Source organism: Salvia splendens, chromosome 2 (assembly GCF_004379255.2).
Source record: "Salvia splendens isolate huo1 chromosome 2, SspV2, whole genome shotgun sequence".
NCBI lineage: Eukaryota > Viridiplantae > Streptophyta > Magnoliopsida > Lamiales > Lamiaceae > Salvia > Salvia splendens.
In genome coordinates, this window is record NC_056033.1 from 10,870,789 (window position 1) to 10,894,168 (window position 23,380).

The 23,380-nt window shown below is 38.6% G+C and overlaps 7 protein-coding genes across 11 annotated transcripts; 4 read left to right on the forward strand and 3 right to left on the reverse strand.

The window, feature by feature from the left end:
- Positions 1-1,202: 1,202 nt before the first annotated feature.
- On the reverse strand, positions 1,203-4,674 carry LOC121787950 (phosphatidylinositol/phosphatidylcholine transfer protein SFH3-like). Its single transcript, XM_042186796.1, has 13 exons — positions 4,532-4,674; positions 4,272-4,373; positions 3,770-4,031; positions 3,596-3,695; positions 3,258-3,524; positions 3,081-3,158; positions 2,889-2,990; positions 2,755-2,804; positions 2,536-2,635; positions 2,311-2,430; positions 2,129-2,243; positions 1,679-2,058; positions 1,203-1,606 (listed from the first exon to the last, which is right to left on the reverse strand). Exons 2-13 carry the CDS (start codon positions 4,315-4,317, stop codon positions 1,517-1,519), a joined length of 1,710 nt encoding a protein of 569 aa, XP_042042730.1. The 5' UTR covers positions 4,318-4,373; positions 4,532-4,674; the 3' UTR covers positions 1,203-1,516.
- A 506-nt stretch (positions 4,675-5,180) lies between these two features.
- LOC121787959 (diaminopimelate decarboxylase 1, chloroplastic-like) lies at positions 5,181-9,177 on the forward strand. 2 transcript variants are annotated; one of them, XM_042186818.1, is made up of 9 exons: positions 5,181-5,754; positions 6,104-6,278; positions 6,856-7,005; positions 7,221-7,382; positions 7,684-7,869; positions 7,989-8,111; positions 8,196-8,285; positions 8,458-8,571; positions 9,032-9,177. In XM_042186818.1, exons 1-8 carry the CDS (start codon positions 5,270-5,272, stop codon positions 8,536-8,538), a joined length of 1,452 nt encoding a protein of 483 aa, XP_042042752.1. In that variant the 5' UTR covers positions 5,181-5,269; the 3' UTR covers positions 8,539-8,571; positions 9,032-9,177. The 2 variants fall into 2 exon arrangements, with proteins under 2 accessions (XP_042042752.1, XP_042042743.1); XM_042186809.1 differs by lacking the exon at positions 9,032-9,177 and having other exon boundaries at positions 8,458-8,680.
- A 1,250-nt stretch (positions 9,178-10,427) lies between these two features.
- LOC121773523 lies at positions 10,428-10,961 on the reverse strand. Its single transcript, XM_042170403.1, has one exon. It carries the CDS (start codon positions 10,959-10,961, stop codon positions 10,428-10,430), a length of 534 nt encoding a protein of 177 aa, XP_042026337.1.
- An 880-nt stretch (positions 10,962-11,841) lies between these two features.
- LOC121773534 lies at positions 11,842-13,320 on the forward strand. Its single transcript, XM_042170412.1, has 4 exons — positions 11,842-12,418; positions 12,464-12,645; positions 12,793-12,982; positions 13,046-13,320. The coding sequence occupies exons 1-4, from the start codon at positions 11,842-11,844 to the stop codon at positions 13,318-13,320; spliced, it is 1,224 nt and encodes a 407-aa protein (XP_042026346.1).
- A 1,984-nt stretch (positions 13,321-15,304) lies between these two features.
- LOC121768025 (protein ANTAGONIST OF LIKE HETEROCHROMATIN PROTEIN 1-like) lies at positions 15,305-17,959 on the forward strand. Of its 3 annotated transcripts, XM_042164383.1 has the most exons (6): positions 15,305-15,660; positions 15,776-15,863; positions 16,182-16,720; positions 16,811-17,036; positions 17,140-17,553; positions 17,756-17,959. In XM_042164383.1, the coding sequence occupies exons 2-6, from the start codon at positions 15,845-15,847 to the stop codon at positions 17,761-17,763; spliced, it is 1,206 nt and encodes a 401-aa protein (XP_042020317.1). In that variant the 5' UTR covers positions 15,305-15,660; positions 15,776-15,844; the 3' UTR covers positions 17,764-17,959. The 3 variants fall into 3 exon arrangements, with proteins under 3 accessions (XP_042020317.1, XP_042020313.1, XP_042020304.1); XM_042164379.1 differs by lacking the exon at positions 17,756-17,959 and having other exon boundaries at positions 15,987-16,720; positions 17,140-17,693; XM_042164370.1 differs by lacking the exon at positions 17,756-17,959 and having other exon boundaries at positions 17,140-17,693.
- Positions 17,960-18,806: 847 nt separating this feature from the next.
- Positions 18,807-19,807, forward strand: LOC121781553. Its single transcript, XM_042179280.1, has 2 exons — positions 18,807-19,122; positions 19,211-19,807. The coding sequence occupies exons 1-2, from the start codon at positions 18,892-18,894 to the stop codon at positions 19,673-19,675; spliced, it is 696 nt and encodes a 231-aa protein (XP_042035214.1). The 5' UTR covers positions 18,807-18,891; the 3' UTR covers positions 19,676-19,807.
- Positions 19,808-20,197: 390 nt separating this feature from the next.
- Positions 20,198-22,103, reverse strand: LOC121771657. Of its 2 annotated transcripts, XM_042168499.1 has the most exons (4): positions 21,964-22,103; positions 21,654-21,707; positions 21,200-21,552; positions 20,198-21,113 (listed from the first exon to the last, which is right to left on the reverse strand). In XM_042168499.1, exon 4 carries the CDS (start codon positions 21,090-21,092, stop codon positions 20,502-20,504), a length of 591 nt encoding a protein of 196 aa, XP_042024433.1. In that variant the 5' UTR covers positions 21,093-21,113; positions 21,200-21,552; positions 21,654-21,707; positions 21,964-22,103; the 3' UTR covers positions 20,198-20,501. The 2 variants fall into 2 exon arrangements, with proteins under 2 accessions (XP_042024433.1, XP_042024426.1); XM_042168492.1 differs by having other exon boundaries at positions 21,200-21,707.
- Positions 22,104-23,380: the final 1,277 nt, after the last annotated feature.

A 23,380-nucleotide genomic window follows, 5' to 3' on the forward strand; every position in this document is an offset into this window, starting at 1 on the left:
ATGACAATCATGTTAAATCGAATTCGGGTCCTAGTAGGGCCGCAAACCCTACTCGGACTAGTGTACACATATGGGGATCGTGAGATAACTTTCGAGTTGGTCGGTCCAGTGACCGTCGAGGAATGTGGCCACATTCCCGGTTCACATACGTTCAGATATGGTATCTATGTTTATGTGATTGAGCAATCAATTTTATGAAATGAAAGGGAATTTAGTGACTCGGGCCTTTTTAAATAAAAACTCCGTGTTCACTCAACTGTGGTTGACAAATTAAATGGAAATTATTTTCGGCACTATGCTCACTGAGTATACCAAATACTCAGCCCTGCATGTTTCTTTTCTAACGTGCAGGTTGAACGTGTATGAGGTGACGAAGGTGTTGGGAAGTGACCGTTAATAAGTAGTTAGGTAACCCAAAGTAGTATGTCTTCATACATACTATTTTGTCTTGGAACCTTCCGCTGCAATAGAGTTATTTCTAGGAACTTATGAATTTGGTCTTGATACTCTGATTTTATTTTGACTATGTACCCATTTTCCTTCGAAACTATTCCCTCGAATCGATTAATTTCCTTTATGTTGAGTCCATGATCGATGAGATTATTTTGGTTACGAAATAGCTACGTTCACTAGTACAAGGGAGTTGTGGTCGTGACACTTACTTTACCATACCATTCTCCTCCTCCTCTCTCTCTTACTTTACCAATTTTGTCTTAATTCTCATGCCATATCCATCGCCCATATTTTTATGGGACTGGGTGAATAATACTTTCTCAAATATCTTTTCCACTGTATTCATGAATTTTTTTTCCGCCAGGCAAAACTATATTTTCAATGATTGATCTATAATTGAAACAAATAAAATCACAAAATCAATAGAATTTAGTAGTATAATAAATGTTTGATTCTCATAGAATATTTTAAGGTTCAGTTGATAGTACGTAGGAGATAGATGTATCTATACAAAAATAAAGCAAAAAGAATAGTTCCATTGAGACTTGAACACAAGACGAGCAATTTCTTCACTAGACAACTTCAATATATTAGATTATTCTCTGCATTTGAATAGTACTTCCCAACATAGTAATCATCTTTTTTCTTATATAGTTTCCAAAATATTGCATACAGCGTAGATACGGTCAATCAAACATGATTGAGTAGTATTTAAAGGACTGTCGTACCAATATTAAAAAACAGAAATGTAGAAAATATTTAAAAAGTGAAGATGAAAATCTTTCAATACATATTCTTGGTAGGATGCATGAAATCCCTTTGGAATTTTCACTTTGTTTTTGGGCTCCGTCATGGTGTAAGCAAGAGCAGAGAATGCTGAGGTCATCAATGAAACTCTCAGCCTACAAATTGTAGTGTAAACTTCCATCACAAACAACAAAGAGTTCTATTTACATAAGATTACAACAAGTTTCGAAAAACATAAGAATTGTAGGAAATGGTGTTCGATGCAGCACAACACCATCTCTAAAAATAATCAAAGCATGTTGTAAATCTTCGCCCTTCAGAAAGCAAAGAATCTCTTCTTCTTCTTCTTCGTCTTTTCAATGAAGGCAACAAGTTCCTCTTCCCGAACCAGAGCACCCTCCAAAGTCTAACAAACATTAACATTTTCGGTTTATTTGATGCAATATTACAAAATCTGAGGATTGGATTTTAGTAGTACCTTTTTGGTTGTAGACAGCTCTTGCTCCAGCATGTCTATGCGTTGCAAGGCATTGTTTAACATCTCTTCCTTTTCGGGTGGCATAGTTGTGGACCTGTTGCCGAGGATGACCAATTTCTCCTCTAGCTCGTTCATGCGTTTCATCATGATAATGTAATCCTCGTTTGAGACGGTTTCCCTAGGCGAGTTTGTGTCACTATCACTATATATGGAGGAGGAGTAGAGGGTGGCATTTGTGAGTTTTTTTGGCATGGTTCGTGTCATACGAACCATAGTCACGACTCCCATAACAACAGTCATTACTCCATTCAAGATATGGTTGCTAATTCTCTCAGAAGGCTTAAGAGATGGTTTGGCAGGAAAACAATCCGCGGATGCAGCTAGAAAAAAAACAAGAATTAAAATTTCCATGGATATATAATATTGGAAACAAGAAATATGATATATTACCTTTAGCAAAGTTTATTTGTTTCTCTGTTTTTCGTACAATGGTTGTAACATGCTTATCATCATTCATGGGCTTGTCTTTCACAGTCTCACATGCACTTAGTGGTCGCTTGGTCACCTGTAATAATATGAGACAAATATAAAGTTGAAAACTGATTTATGTCTAAAACAAATTTTGAACTTACTTCTTCATGAACATGGGAGATGTGTGAATGTGTAGTATCATCATCAGCAGCTCTCGGGGATTCATCGACAGGTGAAAGAGCGATTTTGTTTGTGCATTTTTGTTCACTGTTTCGGACCATCTTGCAATACAAAAAAAGAAGATATGTATGGTTTTAAGATACTTAGTTGTAGTGAAATTGAAACCAAGAATATCAACGTATATAGATCGATGAATATAGATGAACCTTGATGATGTCGGGGTCGTTCCAAGGTCCCTTATCAGAAACCATGCAACCACCTTTATCTTCACAAGTGCAAGTTCCACCCAAGAACTCTGGCAACTCACTGATACAATCAATCATCAGATGTTATGATAATTGAACTGATGAAAATTGATTACAAAAAAGCTTCCTCTGATGGAAAACAAAACTCCAATATCATTCGAAACATGAAGGTAACTTTACCTTGCGTCAATGATCTCAAGAAGCTTGCTCTGATATTTGTTTCCCAAAACCTAGTTAAACAAACACAATAGTAATTGGTTATACGAACATGCATAAGATGTTGTACCAAAGAGGTGTAGATTAATTCGACTCACATGGATCTTAGATGTGGTTTTTGGATCGAGGAATGATTTAACTGTACTCCACAATAGCCTGAATCCAGATCCTGCGTTGATTATGTACATGCGACACAGAGTCTGAAAGAAAGAAGAAAGTTTAATTTCAATCTAACATAAACTAGAAGAAAATTAAAGGAAATGAGTCAGTGAAGAAAAGAAGGAATTTACCTCAGGGTAGTTATTACCATCAACGCTCTGAAGGGTCTGAATGAGTTCCCTAGCAGCCTTATTGAAACTTTTCAGTCCCTAAAACCGAAGATCGATTTTTGTGAGAATTCAAAAGTAATTTTTGAATGTCTTTCTCATTAGAGATCAATAATCGCTGTGAAAGATTCCCTTACATACCACTCCTTGAACATCTAAAATGGTTGTGCTCTGATCAATGTGTTTTTTGGCTGCGATGGAGCAGGCTGGGAACTTATCAATGAAGGTCCTCTCAAACTCCTGAACATGGTATTTGAGATAGCGATCCAACGAGGTGACTTGCAGGAGCTTGGTCGAATCAACTTGACCAAGCTTCTCAATGTAAACAGGTCTTCCATCTTTGTCAACACCGTGATGGCCTTGTGGATAGTATTTAACAACCTCATCCCTCTCCTTGAACTCAAATTCCTGCACAATATCATCATTTTTAGAAATCTAAGATTGAGGTATCTTCATATCTAAATACAATACACAGGTACCTCCATAATGTTGTCAGAACCAAAGTCTTTCCTCCATTGAATCATATCAGCCCACATTTGCTTTGTTTTCTCAATATCGAATCTCCTAGCCTTCAAGAACCTGTTTCACCAAATGAAATTTCATGATTAATGGTTAAGTAGCTCTTCAGCTGCGATGGGGAGTGATGAAGTTACCTAAGCAACATATGATAGTCATCATGTTTAGCAGGGAGCAATTCTTCCAAGATGAGAGCCTGACGTAAGGCGTCTACAGCTTGCGACTCCTCATCATCACGCTCGTCCTCAAAATCAACAGACATAACTCTGCTGTTACGGCGACCCTTTTTAGCTAAGGAGTGCCTGAATTTGGAAGAGGCACAGATTGCCGCCTTCTTAAAAGACCCATGTTTCTTCTTCCTCTCATCCTCCGCTATATCTGTTTCAATTTTCTCAACACCTGCAACATAACACTTACATCACCAACCAACCACGCCTACCAACATCCTTCATCATAATTCAAGATTTCAAAAAACAAAAAAACAATTCACCAACATTGCCACAATTCATGTTTCATCTATTCATCAGATTTTCTTATCATCTTCAATATCAACAATATAATTCTTTAGCTGCAGACAAGCCTAAAATTGAAGTAACAAAATTCAATTTGAATACATGTGAAGCAAGAATTGAGACTCACTTGGCCTGAATGGGCGTTCCGCAACGCTAGGAATGTTGCCACTCATGACTAGTTCCTAAGATTGATCACTTTAGCATCAACGATCACGAACATGCAGTTTATCTGCGATATACCAAAGAGCATAAAAACACAAATGTAATCTCTTTCATTTACCCAAAAATTAAAGTAATTCATTTACAAATATATATATATATATATATATATATATCATTGCAATCCAAGTGCATTTTCAAAATAACACAGAGAATATGTATACAGACCTTCGGCGAGAAGATAAACTGTACCCACCAAGAATATGAGAAAGATTTCAACTCCAGACACTGTTTTTGGGAGAAGAGAGAGAAATAGAGAATAAGGAGAGATGGAAAAGAGGGAACCTAATACAAGTGCCCAAAAACATGGAGGGCCGCTAATCAAAATGTAAAAATGAGGACCTTAATATCGCCTTCATCATAACTTACCTTATTATGAGTCAAAGGCCCTCCATTATTTTTTCAATTCCACATAAAAACAACGATTGTCCATAATTAGTTCTTTGTCTCCATTCTTTTTATTACCATCTTATAATATGTCAGTATATAATTAACCACACCATTTATGTAGTTCGAATCGGTCTGTAAGTTCATAATCAAATAATGCATAATATATTTTCTTCAATTCGGTCTCCTTTCTGACGACATCTACTTGTAATTTGTAAATTTATTAGCTGCTACAGTTGATTAAGTGGGACAATTAAAAAATATGCCAAAGTTATAATTTAATTACTTTTTTTAAATTATTGGATGAATCTGATTGCGTTTGGGTAGTTTTTTTTATGTAGTGGATAAATATAGGTAAATGCAAATTTCAATTGAGATTTTGATCGGTTAAATTTGAATGTTGAGCGGCCTGCCTATGTTACACCTATAATTTGGTTGTTGAAACTCGAAACCCGAAACCCATCTCTGTTAAATGCAATAACGTGGACTCTCACTCTCACTTCCGAAACTCTCGCAACAATGGCGGCTTCGAACCTCCTCTCACAGCCCCCAACGCTTCCGCACTCCAAACACCTCAAGCTCTTTTCAATCCCCCTCGCCACAAGCCTCGTCTCCCCCTTCAAATTGAGGCCCCTTTCAGCGTCTCTCAGAGCCCGCCCTCCCAGGGCAGTCCTGTCCACGCCGGAGCCCCAAACCCAAAAATTGGAACACTGTTTTAGGAAATCAGGCGATGGATTCCTATACTGCGAGGGGGTTAAGGTCGAACAAGTCATGGAAGTCGCCGAGAAAAGGCCATTCTACTTGTACAGCAAGCCGCAGATTAAGCGGAATGTCGAGGCCTACAAAGAAGCGTTGGAGGGCTTGAATTCCATCATCGGCTACGCGATTAAGGCCAATAATTATCTCAAAATCTTGGAGCTTTTGCAGAGCTTGGGGTGTGGAGCTGTTTTGGTTAGTGGAAATGAGCTTAGGCTAGCGCTCCAAGCTGGTTTTGATCCTACCAGGTATATACTATGTCAAGTTTCATCGTCGTTCCATCATTTTCTTGTCGATTTATTCTTCAATTCATTGATCTGAATGCGTTTGAAATCATTAATCTGATTAGGGTTTAGGTTTCACTTTGTTCCTTTGCTTTAGAGCTTTGGATTTTCCCGTTATTTGCAATAGAGTGAAGTACCTGCACCTAATTACCGATGCTTACTAAACACACATTCTCTTCCTAAATGTATAATTTTGCACTACCTTTATGTATCAAAAGAATAAGAGCAGAGGTTAATTCGTTTGTGCTGCATATAGTATTGTTTAGTTCATCGTTCTACCTAGTTTTAGAGCTTACTTTCCTTTGTGGCGCAGGTGTGTATTTAATGGGAACGGAAAGATCTTGGAGGATCTAGTCTTGGCTGCCCAAGCAGGTGTTTTCGTGAACATTGACAGTGAATTTGATTTGGAGAATATTGTGGCTGCTGCAAGAATTTCGGGGAAGAAGGTTAATGTGCTCCTGCGCATCAATCCGGATGTTGATCCTCAGGTATTCAGATGCTTGGACATCTAATTCTGGATACAGCCTTTCAACTGTTGCTTAAAATCGATGTGTTCTTTTGAGTTATTGCTTGATTATCAAAGTCCCATTTATATGAATAAGAATAAGAATATGTAAAAAGAGTAATGGCATGATAATTTTATTGATGGTTGCGTCCAAGTTTGTTCTGCAGATTACCTCACTAGATAGCATTTATATCTTTCATTTATATTAAGGTTTCATTCGCCATCCAAATCCTCACTATCATTGTATCTCTCTCGTGAAGAAATGCTTTAGATCTTAACTGCTTGATCTAGATCATCGGAGACTTATTACATCCCACATGATCAAAATTTGATGCTGTAAACTTGATTCTAGCCCTAGACCTAGTAGTTGTTTCTCTTACAATTTGACATGAACTCGTGAGATGTGATTTTGGTTGTCTATGCAAATTATCAGTACGATTCTGTAATTTTAGCTTACTTAATTTTCAGTTGTGATGCATTACTTACGTTATTTGGAAAAGTTGTAGCTTATACTGCTGTTTGTGGACCTAGGATTAACATATGCTGCTTGTGTGTTATAGGTCCATCCTTATGTTGCAACGGGAAACAAGAACTCCAAGTTTGGTATCAGAAATGAGAAGTTGCAGTGGTTTTTAGATGCTGTGAAGTCACACCCCGATGAACTGAAACTTGTCGGGGCCCATTGTCATCTTGGTTCTACTATTACAAAGGTGCCTTTACCTTTTGGCCATTGCAAAGCTTGCATTTGCTAACTATGTTTAGTCTATGATATAATGATATCTATTTTTCCCTTTGAAATATTGTAGTTTGGATGCAATGCTATCTGAGAATGCAAGCCCTATCTATAGTTATTTTCTCCTTGGGTCTCTGTTTTGTAAATGTTGGAATTAGTATGTTGTAATTTGTGAGTTAACTGATTCTCCAGGTAGACATTTTTAGAGATGCAGCAGTTCTGATGGTGAACTACATAGATGAGATCCGATCCCAAGGTTTTGAAATAGATTACTTGAACATTGGAGGTGGGCTTGGGATAGACTATTATCATACTGGAGCTGTCCTTCCGACTCCAAGAGACCTAATTGACACTGTAAGTAATAATAACTGCTAATATCAATATTCAGATTCCTTTAAGTCGCAAGTGTCATTCTGCTTGTATTAGATAGTAGTATTTCTTTTGTTGCTCATATTTGCCTTTTCACGACCGTTTGTTTCCACTTCTGAAACCCTTGCATTTTCAATATATTTGGTATATAAGCGCCTTTTCGTTTTACTTGTGTACATGTCTTTTGTGCACTGATAATTTGCAAAGAGGTACATTGCTTGAACTCTAAATTCAATAAGTGCCGTGCCATTTACTTGATCAACATGTAAGATTACTTGTTTTGCAGGTACGGGAATTGGTTCTTTCACGAAATCTCAATCTCATAATTGAACCTGGAAGATCGCTCATTGCTAACACTTGCTGCTTTGTCAATCGGGTCACTGGAGTGAAAACCAATGGAACAAAAAATTTTGTTGTGATTGATGGGAGCATGGCTGAGCTTATTCGACCTAGTTTATATGGAGCTTATCAGGTGAGGTTTAGTGTTTAAATTCTACAAAATATACGTGTTTCCAAAAATGTATACATGGCGCCCTTCTAAAGCTCTCTTTTTTCTGGACAAGTAACTCACTGCTTCACTTGTCATTGCAGCACATAGAGCTGGTTTCACCTTCAACTCCGAATGCTGAGGTCTCGACGTTTGATATAGTCGGTCCTGTTTGCGAGTCTGCTGATTTCTTGGGAAAGGATAGGGAACTACCCACGCCAACTAAGGTAGAATGTCATGTTATCTCTCCATATGTAATATGGCCGTACCAATCACCTCTTGTCACAATCAGTTTGATTTATGGCTTTTAGGGTGCTGGGTTGGTAGTTCATGATGCTGGTGCCTACTGCATGAGCATGGCTTCCACTTACAATCTCAAAATGCGACCTCCGGAATATTGGGTTCGTATTTTCACTTACACTCATTCTAAACTCAGTCAGTCTCTTAACTAGAAAAACTACACTCAGTCTTCTATAATAATATCAATTGCACGCCTCTCGTTATATTCCCACCTTGATGACACAAGTAGTACTGATTCATAAACCGGATACTGAAACTGAGCTCGCTCTCTAGGTTGAAGAGGACGGATCAGTATCCAAGATCCGACATGGGGAGACATTCGAAGACCATTTAAGATTATTTGAGGGACTTTAGATTGTTTCTGGTGCCCGTTGTTTCAGCATAGAGGTAAGTGTCTTGGACGCTGGTCAAATTTGGTTTCGGCTCGCTGTCTGTATCTGACTATTGTATCTCAGAATATTCTGTTGGCTGAATAAAAATCGACTTTTGTTTTCCAGATTCTTCCTATTCTCTGCATATATTCTAGCAAATCCATTTCACAGTCCATTGTTTAATATCTTTGAGTGATCATGAGCATCTCGTTATTCTTACAAACACTATTTTATATTATGATGAATACGTGGATTTTTCATACTAGATTGTTTTGAATTGTCGAGGAAAGTAGGTATCCAAAAAGATAAAACTAGTCTGTAAAGTACTAGACAATTGGACAATGTGATTATTTATCCTTATTTAAATTTTTTTTAATTTGTGTTAAAAATTATGGACCTGTAAATGAGCATATTACTGTCATACTGAGATTTTATGGAGTGGAGTCAATATTCTCTTTTCTTAACTTTCCTTGTAGCATTGGAGAACTGCTGGCATAGAGATTCAAGGACATATTGTAGGTTTCTGCCTTTCCCAAAATTAACTTGTTTTTTTTTTGTTTAACACAATCAAATAAATTAATGTATTCAAGCGTAAGATTATCGTTTTATCTTGTCACGGTTATATTTCTATATATGTGTGCGTGAGTTATTTATGATTAAAGTTGGATGAGTTGAAGCATATATGCAATGAGGTGACTTGTCCGTCATATTGAAAATAAATACTCTGTCTTATTGAGGAATTATTCCTTTTTCTTGCGTCTTATTTTAAGATGAGCTCGGAAATGGTAAACATAGTGTTATCCTCTTCATTACGCCTTTTATTGATTTATTTTTCATCTTTAATAACAAAATAAATGCAGATTCTTTATTCTTTAGATCATTTTCGTTGAATTTATCATAACATATTAATAGGGGTGTGCATTCGGGTTTCGGTTCGGTTTTTTACCAAAACCGAACCAAAACCGAAAAACCGAATTTAGTTTAAAATCCAAACCGAACCAAACCCGAAAAACCGAAAAACCGAAACCGAAAACCGAACTTAAAAAATCGAAAAAACCAAACAAAACCGAAAAACCCGAAAAAAAACCGAAAAACCTGAAAAAAATAAATATAATATAAATATATGTTTATATATGTGTATTTTATTTTATTTTATTTTATATATACTAATAGAATATTTATATATAATATAAAATTAATAATACATATAATATATATTATATAGTAGAATATATTAAAAGAATATATATTATATATAATATAATATATTAAATTAATAGAATATATATATAAAATTCGGTTTTTCGGTTTTTCGGGTTTTTTTTTTCGCCCGAACCGAACCGAACCGAAAAACCGAATTTTTTTTATTTTTAAAACCGAATCGAACCGAATTTCAAAATTTCGGTTTGATTCGGTTCGGATATTCGGTTTCCGGTTTTTTTGCTCACCCCTACATATTAATATTAGTTCCCCAGCACTCTAACGCGAGTTTCATGGAATTACAAGATTACGGTCACAGAGGAGCTTGTTTGATTAGATCTATTTTGAAAAATGAAAGATGCATTTATATGGTAGTAACATAGTAGTTCTCATTCATCTAATCCCACTTAATAACTTTTTATTTACATTAATTTAGGATTGTATTAACAATGTGGACATCGAATACACACTCAACTCACCAAATTATAGAGGGTGAAGTTGTGATCCAAAGACCAAAGTCATCTAGTATATATTTACAAATGTATTTTTGTGCTGAAACAGTTCTTCTCTACTTTTAAGTTCTAAGTTTTAACCCATTTTTAAACTATAAAATTATTGAAAAGGGGTAAAAAAGGATCGTTTCATACAGGGAAAAAAGGTGGAGATAAGAATTCAATCTTCTTCCCTCAAAAACCTCTGCTGCCGGGCGATGAACGCCTCCACCGTTCGCCGGAACTCTTCGCTACTCATCTCCTCTGCTGCGGCCGTCTTCTGGCGGGTGCGGCAGTCCTCCGTCTTGCTCCGCGTCAGCTTACGGCCGCCATGCACCGCCAACTTCTCCGAGCTGCTCCTGCAAATCTTCGTGGAAATCGCTTTGCAATCGTCGGAAACCTTCTTCTCCTCATTCTTCCGGCATTTCTCGACGAACTCATCGTAGAAATCGGCGATCCCCTCGCCTTCCTGTGCCGAAAACTGCCCCGATTTGAAAAACAGGATGACCACGATCGCGTTTCCGAGGAGGAAAACGAATCGGGGGCTGATTAGAGCAACGGAGATTGCTCGGAAATATTCCCCGGAAAGCTTCAGAGGCAGCGTCGTCGAAAACCTAGAGACGACGATCGCGAAGAAGAGCAGCTCCACCACGCGAAACCAAGTCGTGATTCGCTTAACGCTGCTATATCTTGAAATCGCGTTTGCTTTCTCCATCTTTACGTTCTCGAACTTGATTGAATCCATTTTTTCCCCTTATGTATCACTCACTGGATACACAGAGGGAGGGAGAGTAGTCTATCTATTTGAAAGTAAAGATGAAATTAATTTTATTTTTTATTTTTTATTTTTGGTGAGATTTTGAGTAATGAGGAAAAGGGTTGAGGTGAGTGATGGATATTTATAGGGAGAGGTTAATTATGTATGTGTGTAGAATCTGTTTCTTTTTCTTTTGAATTTACTTTAATCAGTTAGTAGTGGTTTTGATTTATTTTTCCTCCTTTTACTTTCGTTTCAAGTGTACGTGGTGGGTCTATCTCTTGTTTTATCTTATACTCCCTCCGTTTCGCCATAGTTGAGGCGGAACTTTTCGACACGAAGTCTAAGAAAGGGATGTTTAGTGGATTAAGTGGATAGATAATAAAGTAGATGAAGTAAGTGGACTTTTTACATTTGAATTTCAATTTTGATTTGAATTATTATTTAAACTTGAAAAAAAATTCTTTATATAATTGATTTATTTATTTGTTAATTATCCACATTCAATATTTAAATTATGTAGATAAAAAAAAGAGAGATAGAGCTACAACGTGCAAAAACAGAGAGTATATGAAAGGTCTTCTTTTATTAATTCAAAATGAATTCTGTAACAATTCAAAATTCATGTTCAAGCACTTTACAAAAAATTCACCAAAATTATGGCGCCACTACATATTGAAGATAATTAAATGTGACGCCACTTTCCATTCACTGTATTAATACTCCACTTCTACCAACCATTAAACATTAAAGACTTCAACCACCAAATGGAGTAAATGTTCTCTATCCAGCCATTCTCTAAGCCTTGAATGCTCAACCACTGCCTTGAATGCTCATAATGGGGCATCAAGAGTACTCCTCAGAATTCAAGAACCAAGTGGTTCAATTCATCATTGGAAGGTGCATCGACATTGTTCCTCCTCGCGGCACACTTAAGGAGGCACAGCTAAAATTGAAAATCTCTCGTCAAACCTGTAGACGGTGGTGGAATGCTGCAAAGAAACAACAACAAAGAGGAGAATCAATGCAATTGGTAAGTCTAAAAAAAGTGAGGTCTTACCCCAAAAAGTTACATCTGGATGTTGAGGTACTCAAGAGTATGCATTTCTTAAAGAGATGCAACCTCTTAAGTGTGGCAGCCGGTTTGGGTTGTTCAAAAGCAACTGTTTGGAGGTGGGTTAAGGCTGGCCTAATTAGGCCACACACATCAGCCATTAAGCCCAGCTTAACAGCTGCAAACAAGCTATTGAGACTGAGATTCACAGTTGAATCTTTAGAACTAGACAGGATCTTGAACAAGATCAAGTTCAGGAACATGTACAACAACATACACATCGATGAAAAGTGGTTCTACATGACAAAAGGAGCTCAAAGATTATATCTTGCTCCAGGAGAGGAAGAACCTCATAGAACATGTAAAAATAAGCAGTTCATATAAAAAATTATGTTCATGTGTGCAGTTTGTAGGCCATTGTTTGGCGTTAATGGTGAAGTCTTGTTTGATGGAAAAATTGGAATTTTTCCATTTACCAAACAAGTTCCAGACAAAAGGTCAAGAAAAAATAGAAAGGCAGGCACTTTGGAGACAAAACCCATAGAAAGTATCACAAAAGATGTGACCAGGGACTGCTTGATCAATAAGGTAATGTTTGCATCTCTTTAATGCAATTAATTTGTGCACATCAGCCATTACATACCAGTGTACCTACATACTCATGATACACTAGTAATGAAGCTTTGTAATGTGGTGCAAATGATGATTTCATACATGGCACCTTGTTGGGAACAGATATTACCTGCCATCATAGCCAAGTGGCCTGATGGGACAACTAAAGTTCTCAAGATACAACAAGACAATGCAAGACCACACATCAAAGACAGTGATCCAGCTTTCAAAGAAGCTACACAACAAAGTGGTTTCTCAATATCACTTGTGCAACAACCACCTAACTCACCTAACACTAATGTCAATGATTTGGGTTGGTTTAGAGCAATACAATCACTGCAAACTCAGACTGCATGAAAAAATGTGGATGATTTAGTCAATGCAGTGGTGCAATCATTCAATGAATTACAGCCACAGACTTTGGACAATGTTTTCCTAAGTCTTCAAGGCTGTTTTATGGAAATCATGAAAGTCCAGGGTCATAACAGCTACAAGCTGCCCCACATAGGAAAAGCACATTTAAGGAGGACTAATCAACTTCCAATGGATCTAGAAGTTCCAGTGGAACTGGCTATGCAAGCAATTGCTTATCTGAAGGACCAAGGGAGCAACCAGGGATTGGAGATGATTGCTCAGTCATTAGGATTATGAAGGTATAGAAGAAGCTTATGTGTTTTTTGGATAGACTGCCTATGTACATGAATGATGCATTCAGTGAATACACATGAATGCACATATCATGCTAGTGTTTTGTGTTTTGAATAGGCAGACAATAGGCTGAAATGATGCATTTTGTGTTTATACAATGTTGTAACTGTGCAGAAATCATGCATTATGTGGTTCTAAATGCCTGTAACTGTGCAAGCAATTCATCACCAACTACATTCACAACAGCACAACATCAACAACACCATCACCACCAAAATCACAACATCACAACATCACCAGAACCATCACCAACCAAATTCACAACAGCACAACATCACCAGCACCATCACCATCACCAACCAAATTCACAACATCACAACATCAACAGCTCCATCACCAACCAAATTCACAACATCACAACATCACCAACACCAACACCATCACCAACTAAATTCACAACATCACCAGCACAATCACAGATATATAAACCAAAGACAACCCATTCAATTATAGTACATATCACGGATCACACAAATATAACCAACGATCACATATCAAAACACAAATGACAATCCATAACCCTAAAGTAAGCATACAGAAAGATCTCACCCATATTACGGATTCAAGCAATTTTCACCGAAGAGTGCCTTCACCTCCCTTTCTGCCCCGGCCTTGTTTCTCTCCCATGCTTCCTTGTCAGCTTCGGTGATGACATATCGCCTTACAAACTCTTCATCCGACATTACTGGGCTGTCAGTCACCTCATAGATGTCGTCCCCTTCACCACCAGCAAAACCTCCGGTCGGGGAGGCGCGACCTTCCCCGCCAGGTACGCCTCCAGTCGGGGAGGCGCTGCCTTCACTGCCAATTACGCAACTGGCCGGGGTTCGGGAGCCGTCTACACCACCCGCAAGGCCTCCGGTCAGGGGAAAGGCACCTACGCTTCCGGCAGGTTCGCCGATGTGGGAACGACAGATGAACGAGAATAGATGGTGGATTAACCCTTCATCATCTCGGGCTGATTGTCTAGATCTACGGCAGGAATTGCTCAAAATACGACCTCTCCCCCGGGAACTCGCCGAGATACGACCTCTTCTCCGGGAAGCGGACGAAATCTGCCCTCTACCGCGTGAGCCGGCTGGAGCGCGGGTGAGGCGAGGGTTAATCCATCCATCGCCTTTAGGGTAGGGCGAGCGGTCCATTGTGGGGTGGGCGAAATGAGAGAGGATGAGGGCCGCGGATCTGGATCTAGGGTTTCAGAATTGGGGAAGAGAGAAGGGAGAGTTGTTGTGTACAGAGACGGCAGATGTGGATAATGAGCCAAACAAAAGGGCGCTTGGTTTTCTTCATTTAATTACACTAATTAAGTGTAATTAGGGGTGTTAATAAATATGCATAAATCACCATTAAATCTGCTAATTATTTCCTTTTTTGAAATGACTCAACTATAAAGAAACTTCTCGGAATGATAAAATGACTCAACTATGGCGAAACGGAGGGAGTACTAGTGTATGTAGTGCTCGATTGTGCGAACGGTATATTAAAATAATTTAATAGTAGTACTATATAAATACAAAATATATTTATAAATATAAATTGTATTAAAAATTAATCACATTCCAAATGATGACTATGTTTCAACAATATTAATTAGATCTTTCGATTTATGGCATTATTTTATAATTAATTTAAATAGAAAATGGAATGATAGACCATTAAATAGTACTCCCTATATCTCATAAAAATATGCACTCTTTTTTTTTTAATCCACCCCATAAGAATATGCACTTTCTAATTTTGAAAAGTCTTTTTTCTCTATTAACATATTCTCCACTAACAATATTTTAATTACTTGTTTTCTCTACATATCTCTTACTTTACCAATTTTACATTAAAACTTGTGTCGAACCCAAAGTGTATATTCTTTGGCAAAAAATGGAGTAATATTATATCCTAAACTCACTCCACGCTTTCATAATTAGGAGCTGTTCAGTTAGTCCGATATGGCAAGTTTTGGGTCCATTTCTGCCCAATTTTCGATGTTCAGTTTTTATGATTTGTATCAGACGGGCCCAAAGAAAAGGGGTAGGCCCGCACTATTCATCAAATATACTCCGAAAATAAAACGGGAGAGATGCGTGCTTTACAAATGTGAGGCGGTCAGATTTGAGCTAATTGGGCAGCAAAAGACAAATTTGCCCTCTGCAAAATTTGAATCCCCCAAATCGTGAATTGCAGCTCTCATTTTCTACCTCTACGTGCCCTATTCGGTGAGACGCCGCTCCACCAATTTCACCACTCTCCAAGCACAGTGTAGAACATCCGTCCACCGGAATTGGCGAGGTTAGATAGATGATTACAATGGTGGAAACCCCGAATACGATTGAGTGATTTATATGTGGATGCAATGTTGTCGGCTTGAATAGAGTGTTGAATTTAATGTCGTTTTTTTGTGTAGTTTGATTGGTCGCGGCAGTTCCCAGAGCCACCGTCGGATATTGAAGGCATTATTTTACAGGAAAGAGACATGTCGACTGCTTCTTCAGGTAAATGCTTCATCCTACCCTATCACTGCCTTTGGTTCTAGTATTTCAACATCGTTATCATGCTGCTTGCTCGTACAAGTTGCTCTCATTTAGTCATATATCGTGGTTATTTGTTGGTTGCAGGGATTTGTTGCGCTAATTTGAGTGTGTAAATATTGTTACTTTGTGATATATTATTCTGCATTTGTGAATCGAAAATGGTGATGGCTGATGTTGCACACACAGCATCTGGTTTGGTCAACAGTTGGTGTGGGTACTGTCCGTAAAGTACTGTTTTGTTGTTGTGTTTAGCTTTAGTTAAATTACATTATACATCAGGAGGCAGGATGAGCTCTCCGACGATTAACTATGCAAGGCTCCACATGTTGCTGGAGGATATAATGCTTGTCTATCATGTTGAGACCACCATCCTCGTACAACGATATAAAAGCGCACGAACACGAAGAGCAAAACGTATAATTGTTCAGAACGCCAGGCGATATAGCGTCTTGAATAAAATACCCTCTCAATTGGAATACCTAGACCGTCTAGTTTACTTGACGGATGCCGACTGCATCGCAAATCTGCGTATGGATCGTAACACATTCGGGAGGTTGTGCCGAATTCTAGTTGAACGAGGAGGTTTGCGCCCTGGTAGGTGTCTTGGTGTCGAAGAAATGGTGGCAATCTTTGTTGGGGTCCTATCACACCATAAAAAGAATCGGATAGTAGGTTTCCATTTCAAAAGGTCAGGTGCGACAGTGTCATATCACGTCAATAATGTACTTGGTGCGGTTCTTAGCCTCCACTCCGTACTTCTCTCCAAACCAACACCCATCGGTGAAGACTGTGTAGACCATCGCTGGAAGTGGTTTCCGGTAATATTTTTTGAAGATGAACTGTTATTGACTAGATTTTGGTTTATATGTTTCATAATTTTTATTAGTTTATTTTTTTGTGTAAAATAGGGATGCTTGGGGGCGCTTGATGGGACACACATCGATGTCTTGGTGAGTAGTGCCGACAAACCCCGTTACAGAACAAGAAAAGGGCATATAGCGACCAACACCTTGGCGGCATGTAACCGCAACATGCAATTTGTTTACCTTCTAGCGGGTTGGGAGGGGTCTGCACGTGATTCCCGTGTGCTACGCGATGCTATTACCCGTCCAGGCGGTTTTAAGGTTCCGCAAGGTATGATATATGACAAACCTGATCTACCTTTTTCATCGATGCTTGCTGTTACAACGTAAATATTCATGGCTCAATTTGAATTTTTTATACCCTCTTATTTTAGGTTGTTACTACTTGTGCGATAGCGCCTATGCGAATAGCAATGGTTTTCTAACGCCATATAAAGGTGTAAGGTACCACCTAAACGAATGGGGTCAGGGCAATGCAATGCCCCAGGACCCTAAAGAGCTTTTCAATATGAGGCATACTCGGGCAAGGAATGTAATTGAGCGAGCTTTTGCTGTTTTAAAAATGCGGTGGGGAATCCTTAGAAGTGCTTCGTATTACCCAATCAAGATACAAATACGTCTAATCATGGCATGTTTCTTATTGCACAATTTTATACGCCGAGAGATGGCAACTGCCCCTGTTGAGGCTGAACTAGACGAAGAAACTTGGGAATACGCTGCAGATGAAGAAATTGCAGCACAAGATTATGTCGGAGGGGTTGATCCCAGCGCTGAATGGACCCAAAAACGTGAGGCCTTAGCTACTCACATGTGGAACAACAGATAGAATTTTGTAAACAACGTTGTATCTGTTATGAACTTTATTCTGTTTTGCTTGACTGTTTTTGTTGATGTTTACAGAACATATGTATGCACTATTATTCTGGTTGAATGTTGTATAGGGACCCCTCTTTTTTTTCGCATATAAATTTTAATGTGATTTGTCTCCAGCTAGATGAACAACAAGATGTCAAGCTCTGAATGCACCCCTATGTGTGGCTGGGGGAAGGGAATGATGGAGCTCCGTTGTGCGGGCAAGTCAGCCATCTATTTTGTACGTCGCTATGTGCCGCACAGTGTGTCTGAACACTATGGAGGAGTTGAAATGTGTGATGTGGACCTAGCTCCTCTTTATTGTGTGATGTAATGTGTAAAACAATATGTATGTTCTGTATCACAATCTTTTTTTTGTAGTACTCATCATAAGTTCCATTAAAATGTTGATGTACATCTTCAACTCATGTATTAATAGAGGACATAGCATCAGCAACTACATCTAATCCACCTCCACAATTCCATCTCAGCATACTGCATTCCAACTGTCGATATAAATATGGGTAGTAAAAAGTCACTCACACAAAATTGATTAGTTGACATCTCTGTTTAATGCTGAACCATACAAAATTTCAGAAATGGAAATCATCACACATCAGCCAAATTTTTTATTTTAATTGTTCATTTAACTAATCATCTGTCTTTTTTTTTAGACCAAGTTTTTCGTAATATTTTATTTTTTTAGATCATGTTATTATTATTAACTCTTTGTATAATACATGTAATGTATAATTTTTTTTATACATGTAATGTACAATTTTTTTTTATTATACATGTAATGTACATACACTTTCCAGCTAATTTAATTGTGTGTGCTTATATATTTCCATTTGTCACATTTTAATTGAGATAAATACAAAATAGGATTGCCAACATGGAATTCCTTGCCTAGGGACCTATTTTCTCCAAAAAATTAAGGAGTTAATGCCCTGACTTGGTTCCTTGAACTTCACTCCGTTGGGAGGCTATGAAATGAGTACATATCTTGTGATGTCTTGTTTCATAAATGGGAGGATACTTTCATTATAGCAAGGGTTGGTTTACGTCAATCACATTTACACATTTACTGCCTATTTAAGCAATGCCATTGATGAAAGTCACTTATAACACAACAACAACTTCTCTACTCAACCGACATTGTCTCCAACTTGAAGATGAACATCCCACCCCAAGCAAGCTTTCTCTATAATGGAGCATGGTCGCCTGAAACAGACACAATCCTAGTGGACACCTTGTTGCGGCTGAAACGAGAAATGGGATGGGTTTTGAAGGAGTTCCCTATCTATTTTCTCATTACAGCTGGCCGAGAGATTGAGAAGAGGTTTGGTGTTCGCTTCTTGGAAGAGGAGCTTTCAGCCCGTGTCCAGGCGCTGCACACTCGATATCTCACCTTCAAGGAGGTGGTCAGACAGCCAGGGGCACGCTGGGATTTCCCGACTAAGTCGGTGACCGCACCCGAGAATGTTTGGCAGAAGCTATGCACGGTAATAGCATCTTTGATATGTTTTGTATGCATGTTTTCAAAGAAGATTTCGTTATATGATTTTCACACCGTTGGTTGTCTTGTTATAGCGAAACCCATTCGCCTTAGCCTACTACCACGAAGAGGAGCCACATCACCGTAAGCTTGCATGTTTATTTGGCATGGATGATGTCAAAGTGGAGGACGAGAAGGAAGTGATTCTCCTTTCGGATGGGTCGGTGACCTTGTCCCACGATGAGCCTAGCTGCTACGAGGTGTCCAGAGCCATGGAGGAAGTTAACTCCCCTGTGGTTATCCCACCGGTCACCGCAAGGCGTAAGCTTTTTGGGGGGATAGAGGAGCCCGAAGACAGAGAATCAACAACCGAACTGGGAATATATTTCATTGATGTGACTTCGGATGGCCATTTGCGGACTAGACTGGAAAAGGATAGGTCCTTGCCAAAAAAACCATCGATGGCCAATGGCGAAGCAAGCACGTCTGTGAGGGTTTCCCACGGAAGCTCATGTGGTTCCAACTCCCCTAATAGCTGGTGGCCGAAACTTAAAAACTAAAATTAGCGTTATTATGGGTCTATAAGTGCACGTCCACCTCTCGTGTTTTGCCTTTTTTCTATGGACTGTTTTTTGTTAATCCTATGGGAAGCAAAGTTCGTGATTGCATAATCCCAGTTAGAGAAGTATAATCGATAGACCCTTCATTTATTAGGTTTTATGCCTTCGGTATTTTGCTACACCTCGCGAAGGCAACTTGTCTGTATTGTCCATAAATGGTTATATTAGTGTAATATGGAGCGCATGTAAATTTGCATATCTGATTTCATGCTTTGTGTTTATAAACTGACTATTTCAATTACACGAGGAGTTTCCTCAAAAGTTTTGGCTTCTTCATCAACAATATAATATAGTCTAACAAGCTGTACACATGATGCACTTCTGTAAATCCATAAAAAGAGTCTCAATCTGCAATTAACAGCAACAGAATACAAGGATAATACCAAAAATCCAACCTTTCCAATGTTGTGATTGGTTTTCTTATAAACAATAGCATCTTCAAACCATTTAAGAGGCATTACAAAGACAAAGGTGCCCCATCCATTGATAAGGTTTTCTAATACAACATCTGGGAAGCAAAGAGTTTACAAGCATGACATAACATTATAACTGAGTTCACACTAAGATGATTTCAGCTCATACAAAAGCGGAGTTGTTGGACAAGTGCAGAACGTACACCACACTGCACCTAAACCAACAACTCCTTGGGACATGCACATCTGCATTGCAAGCTGAAGGAAAATCACAAAATAGTAGTACTTATATGCAACTAGATTATATACAACCAAAAGATAGAGAACCATACTTGCACTTGACAGACGGCAACTTAGACGCTAGGACGTTCTTCATCAAGGAGAAGTAGCAGATACCCCAACTTAGCATTCATGGGCATCCCCATGAAAACCTCCATCCGCTGGGGCTTGTCACTGAGAATGTTACACAAGTAGTACCTCTGTTTAAGTGTAAGACCATCGACACTTCCCAACTTGTCGAATACCTCTTGACGAGCCTTTCCCATATCGAACTCATATCCGATCCTAGAAGAGATGGTTTCCAAGCGTGAATTGTTCTGGGCATGCAAATTCCCAAGGAACTCCATGAGTGCGTCGTCAGATGACGGCTGTTTTCGTTTCTGCCCGCCAGATTTGGTCGTTGATACGGCTTGCTGCTCCCCGGACTGTGCTTCACTGCTATTCTGTTTATCAGCAGTACCTGACGAATTTGGAGGTATCTCATCACCTAGGAAATCCTCAAATGTGGGGTGGTAGTCATTCTCGTTAGTTTGGCTAGCACTTGCCATTTGGGCACGCTGACTAGTAGCTGCCACGTCTATATTCTCCGAGCTCGATCCCTTAGCACGGTCTTTGCCAAAGATGCATTGCCAAGCCTCCCAGTACGGCCACGATTTGTATCGCATGAATTTTGCATCTTTGTCAGCCTACACAAAGCCAATACAAAAACTTTCACATCCAAAAAATCACTGCTCTTAGTTTATGACAGAACACGATAAGATAAACAACCTACCGCCACAACTTGCGCCCACTGATCGTCATCAATATCTATCTTATAGTCGTTGTTCACATTGAAACCTGCGCCACTACGGCTGAGTATGTCGCGAAGACTGTTATAGTTTTTTTCCCAAGCCGTTATTTTGGATGAAATGTGCGGGTTTCCCTTGATGTCGGAATTTGGAAATTATTTCCGGATATCATCTTCAACCTTCTGTTGGTATCCAGCACGGAACCCATTGTCTGATTTCCAGCCCCTCGCCACCAACTCTAGCAACGATGAGACCAATATTTCTTCCTCTCTTACTACCCACATACGCCGGGTACGATCACCCTTGCGGAACTTGTTTCGAGCTAGTCCATTCCAACCTAAAATTTAGGTACAAAAACAACAACACGAAGACAGTAGCCATCTGTAATTTTAACCAACATTCGACAAAAAAAACAGAGGAAGAAGACAAGACACTAACCAACTTGAGGACACCCATTGCTATCAGTTGCAGTACGATTTGACGACATAACAACTGCAATAGAGTACACTCATATATTAGAAATCGGATTGTGCGACAATGTAATTTCCGGCAAAGGCAAGTTGGGGAAATCGCAACACCATTTATAGGGGGAAACGCAGGCATCTCAGTTATTAACATAACACACAACCAAACTCGGTCAAAAATCTAACTGAACATAAACATTAGAGCACTATTTAAGAATCATCAGACCAATATCGTGGCTTAAGAAACATCCTATCCAAACTGATTACGACACAGAGAGACTCACCTCTGTGTTGACGACGAAGGGAAGATTGCCGTCTGAGTAGATTCTGACCTCACCCTTGTTGCATAGTGTGTGCTGCTATGGTCGACTGTAATTTAAGAGCTGAGGGTTGCTGTGATTATTTAGCTGAGTTTTGAGCAATTCCTCAAAATTTCAGCGGGATTGTACCCGCGTTAATTTTAATTGAAGCGCCAATTAAAAATTTGATTTTTTATGCGGGGTATTTTTGGCAGTTCACCTAATCCTCAATATCTGAAATGGAACAAATCTGATACACCGAACACCACGGTCAATTTCGGAATTGGTCGGTTAGCCCTCACCAATTCTGGATCAGTCTGTATTAATGTGTATCGATATGCATACACATGATAGAGATATACCGCATATACAGTACTAATGTTTTCAAACACTAGAGTCTAGACACACACACACAACCCCATATTCTCAAAATCATAATAAATCATTCATGAAAATCCCTTCCATATATATCAACTCTCTCATTCTTTCTTCTTCTCATCACCTGCTTATGGTCAGCTTTCTATAGTTCACAACGATTTTCTCCCAATAATCATTAGTGGCTTGCACGGACATAAGTCTGCGCCCGATCTCTCGTCCGCCGTGTTAGCCTAACGCAATAGTGGACGCCATGCCCTAGCCGCTAGTCCATTATTGTGGATGCTCTAAGGCATATGTTAGGGACTGAATTTAGAAAATGATGTTTTAATTCTTGATATATTTTCCATTATCTTCAATATTTCAATTAGGTGAACAATCTTTTTTTTTTTCTTATAGTAGTACTTCACCGATAGTCGCCAATATCAAGAGTGAAGAGCCGACCATGCATCACTGATGAATACATGCAATAATTATAATTTATAGTACAACGAAAGATCGATCGTGTTTATTGAATTTAATTTAGATAACTGTAAATCTTATACTAGTATATATGATCCCGTTGTTTACTTTAAATCTAAACTCCCGCTTCACAATGGTTTCATCATTTTTTATATTGAATTTTATCATTCTTTAGAGAGAGATAATAATGCATATTTTCTATAGTTCAGCTAACATACTAGTAGTAAAAAATAACATTTCTTGTGTTCTATTATGGAAGCTTCCACAAATTAATGTGAATTGTATAGTTCTCAGGCAATGATAGATTAAATGATCGCGACAGATCCAATATTAGCTTTTAAGTTATAATTACCACATTAAAATATTAGCAAAATGCATTATAAGTGAGTGGTGAAGAGCCACGTTCATGGTTCAAGTCCTAAATCAATGTTTTAAATTAAGATTTGCATTCCGAAAGTAGACTTTTACTTTTAGTTAAAGTAAAGCCAACGATAAAAATAAAATTGATCAGTGATGTTGATCAGTTGATTTATATATAACGTTACAACGACCACAAATATTTTTT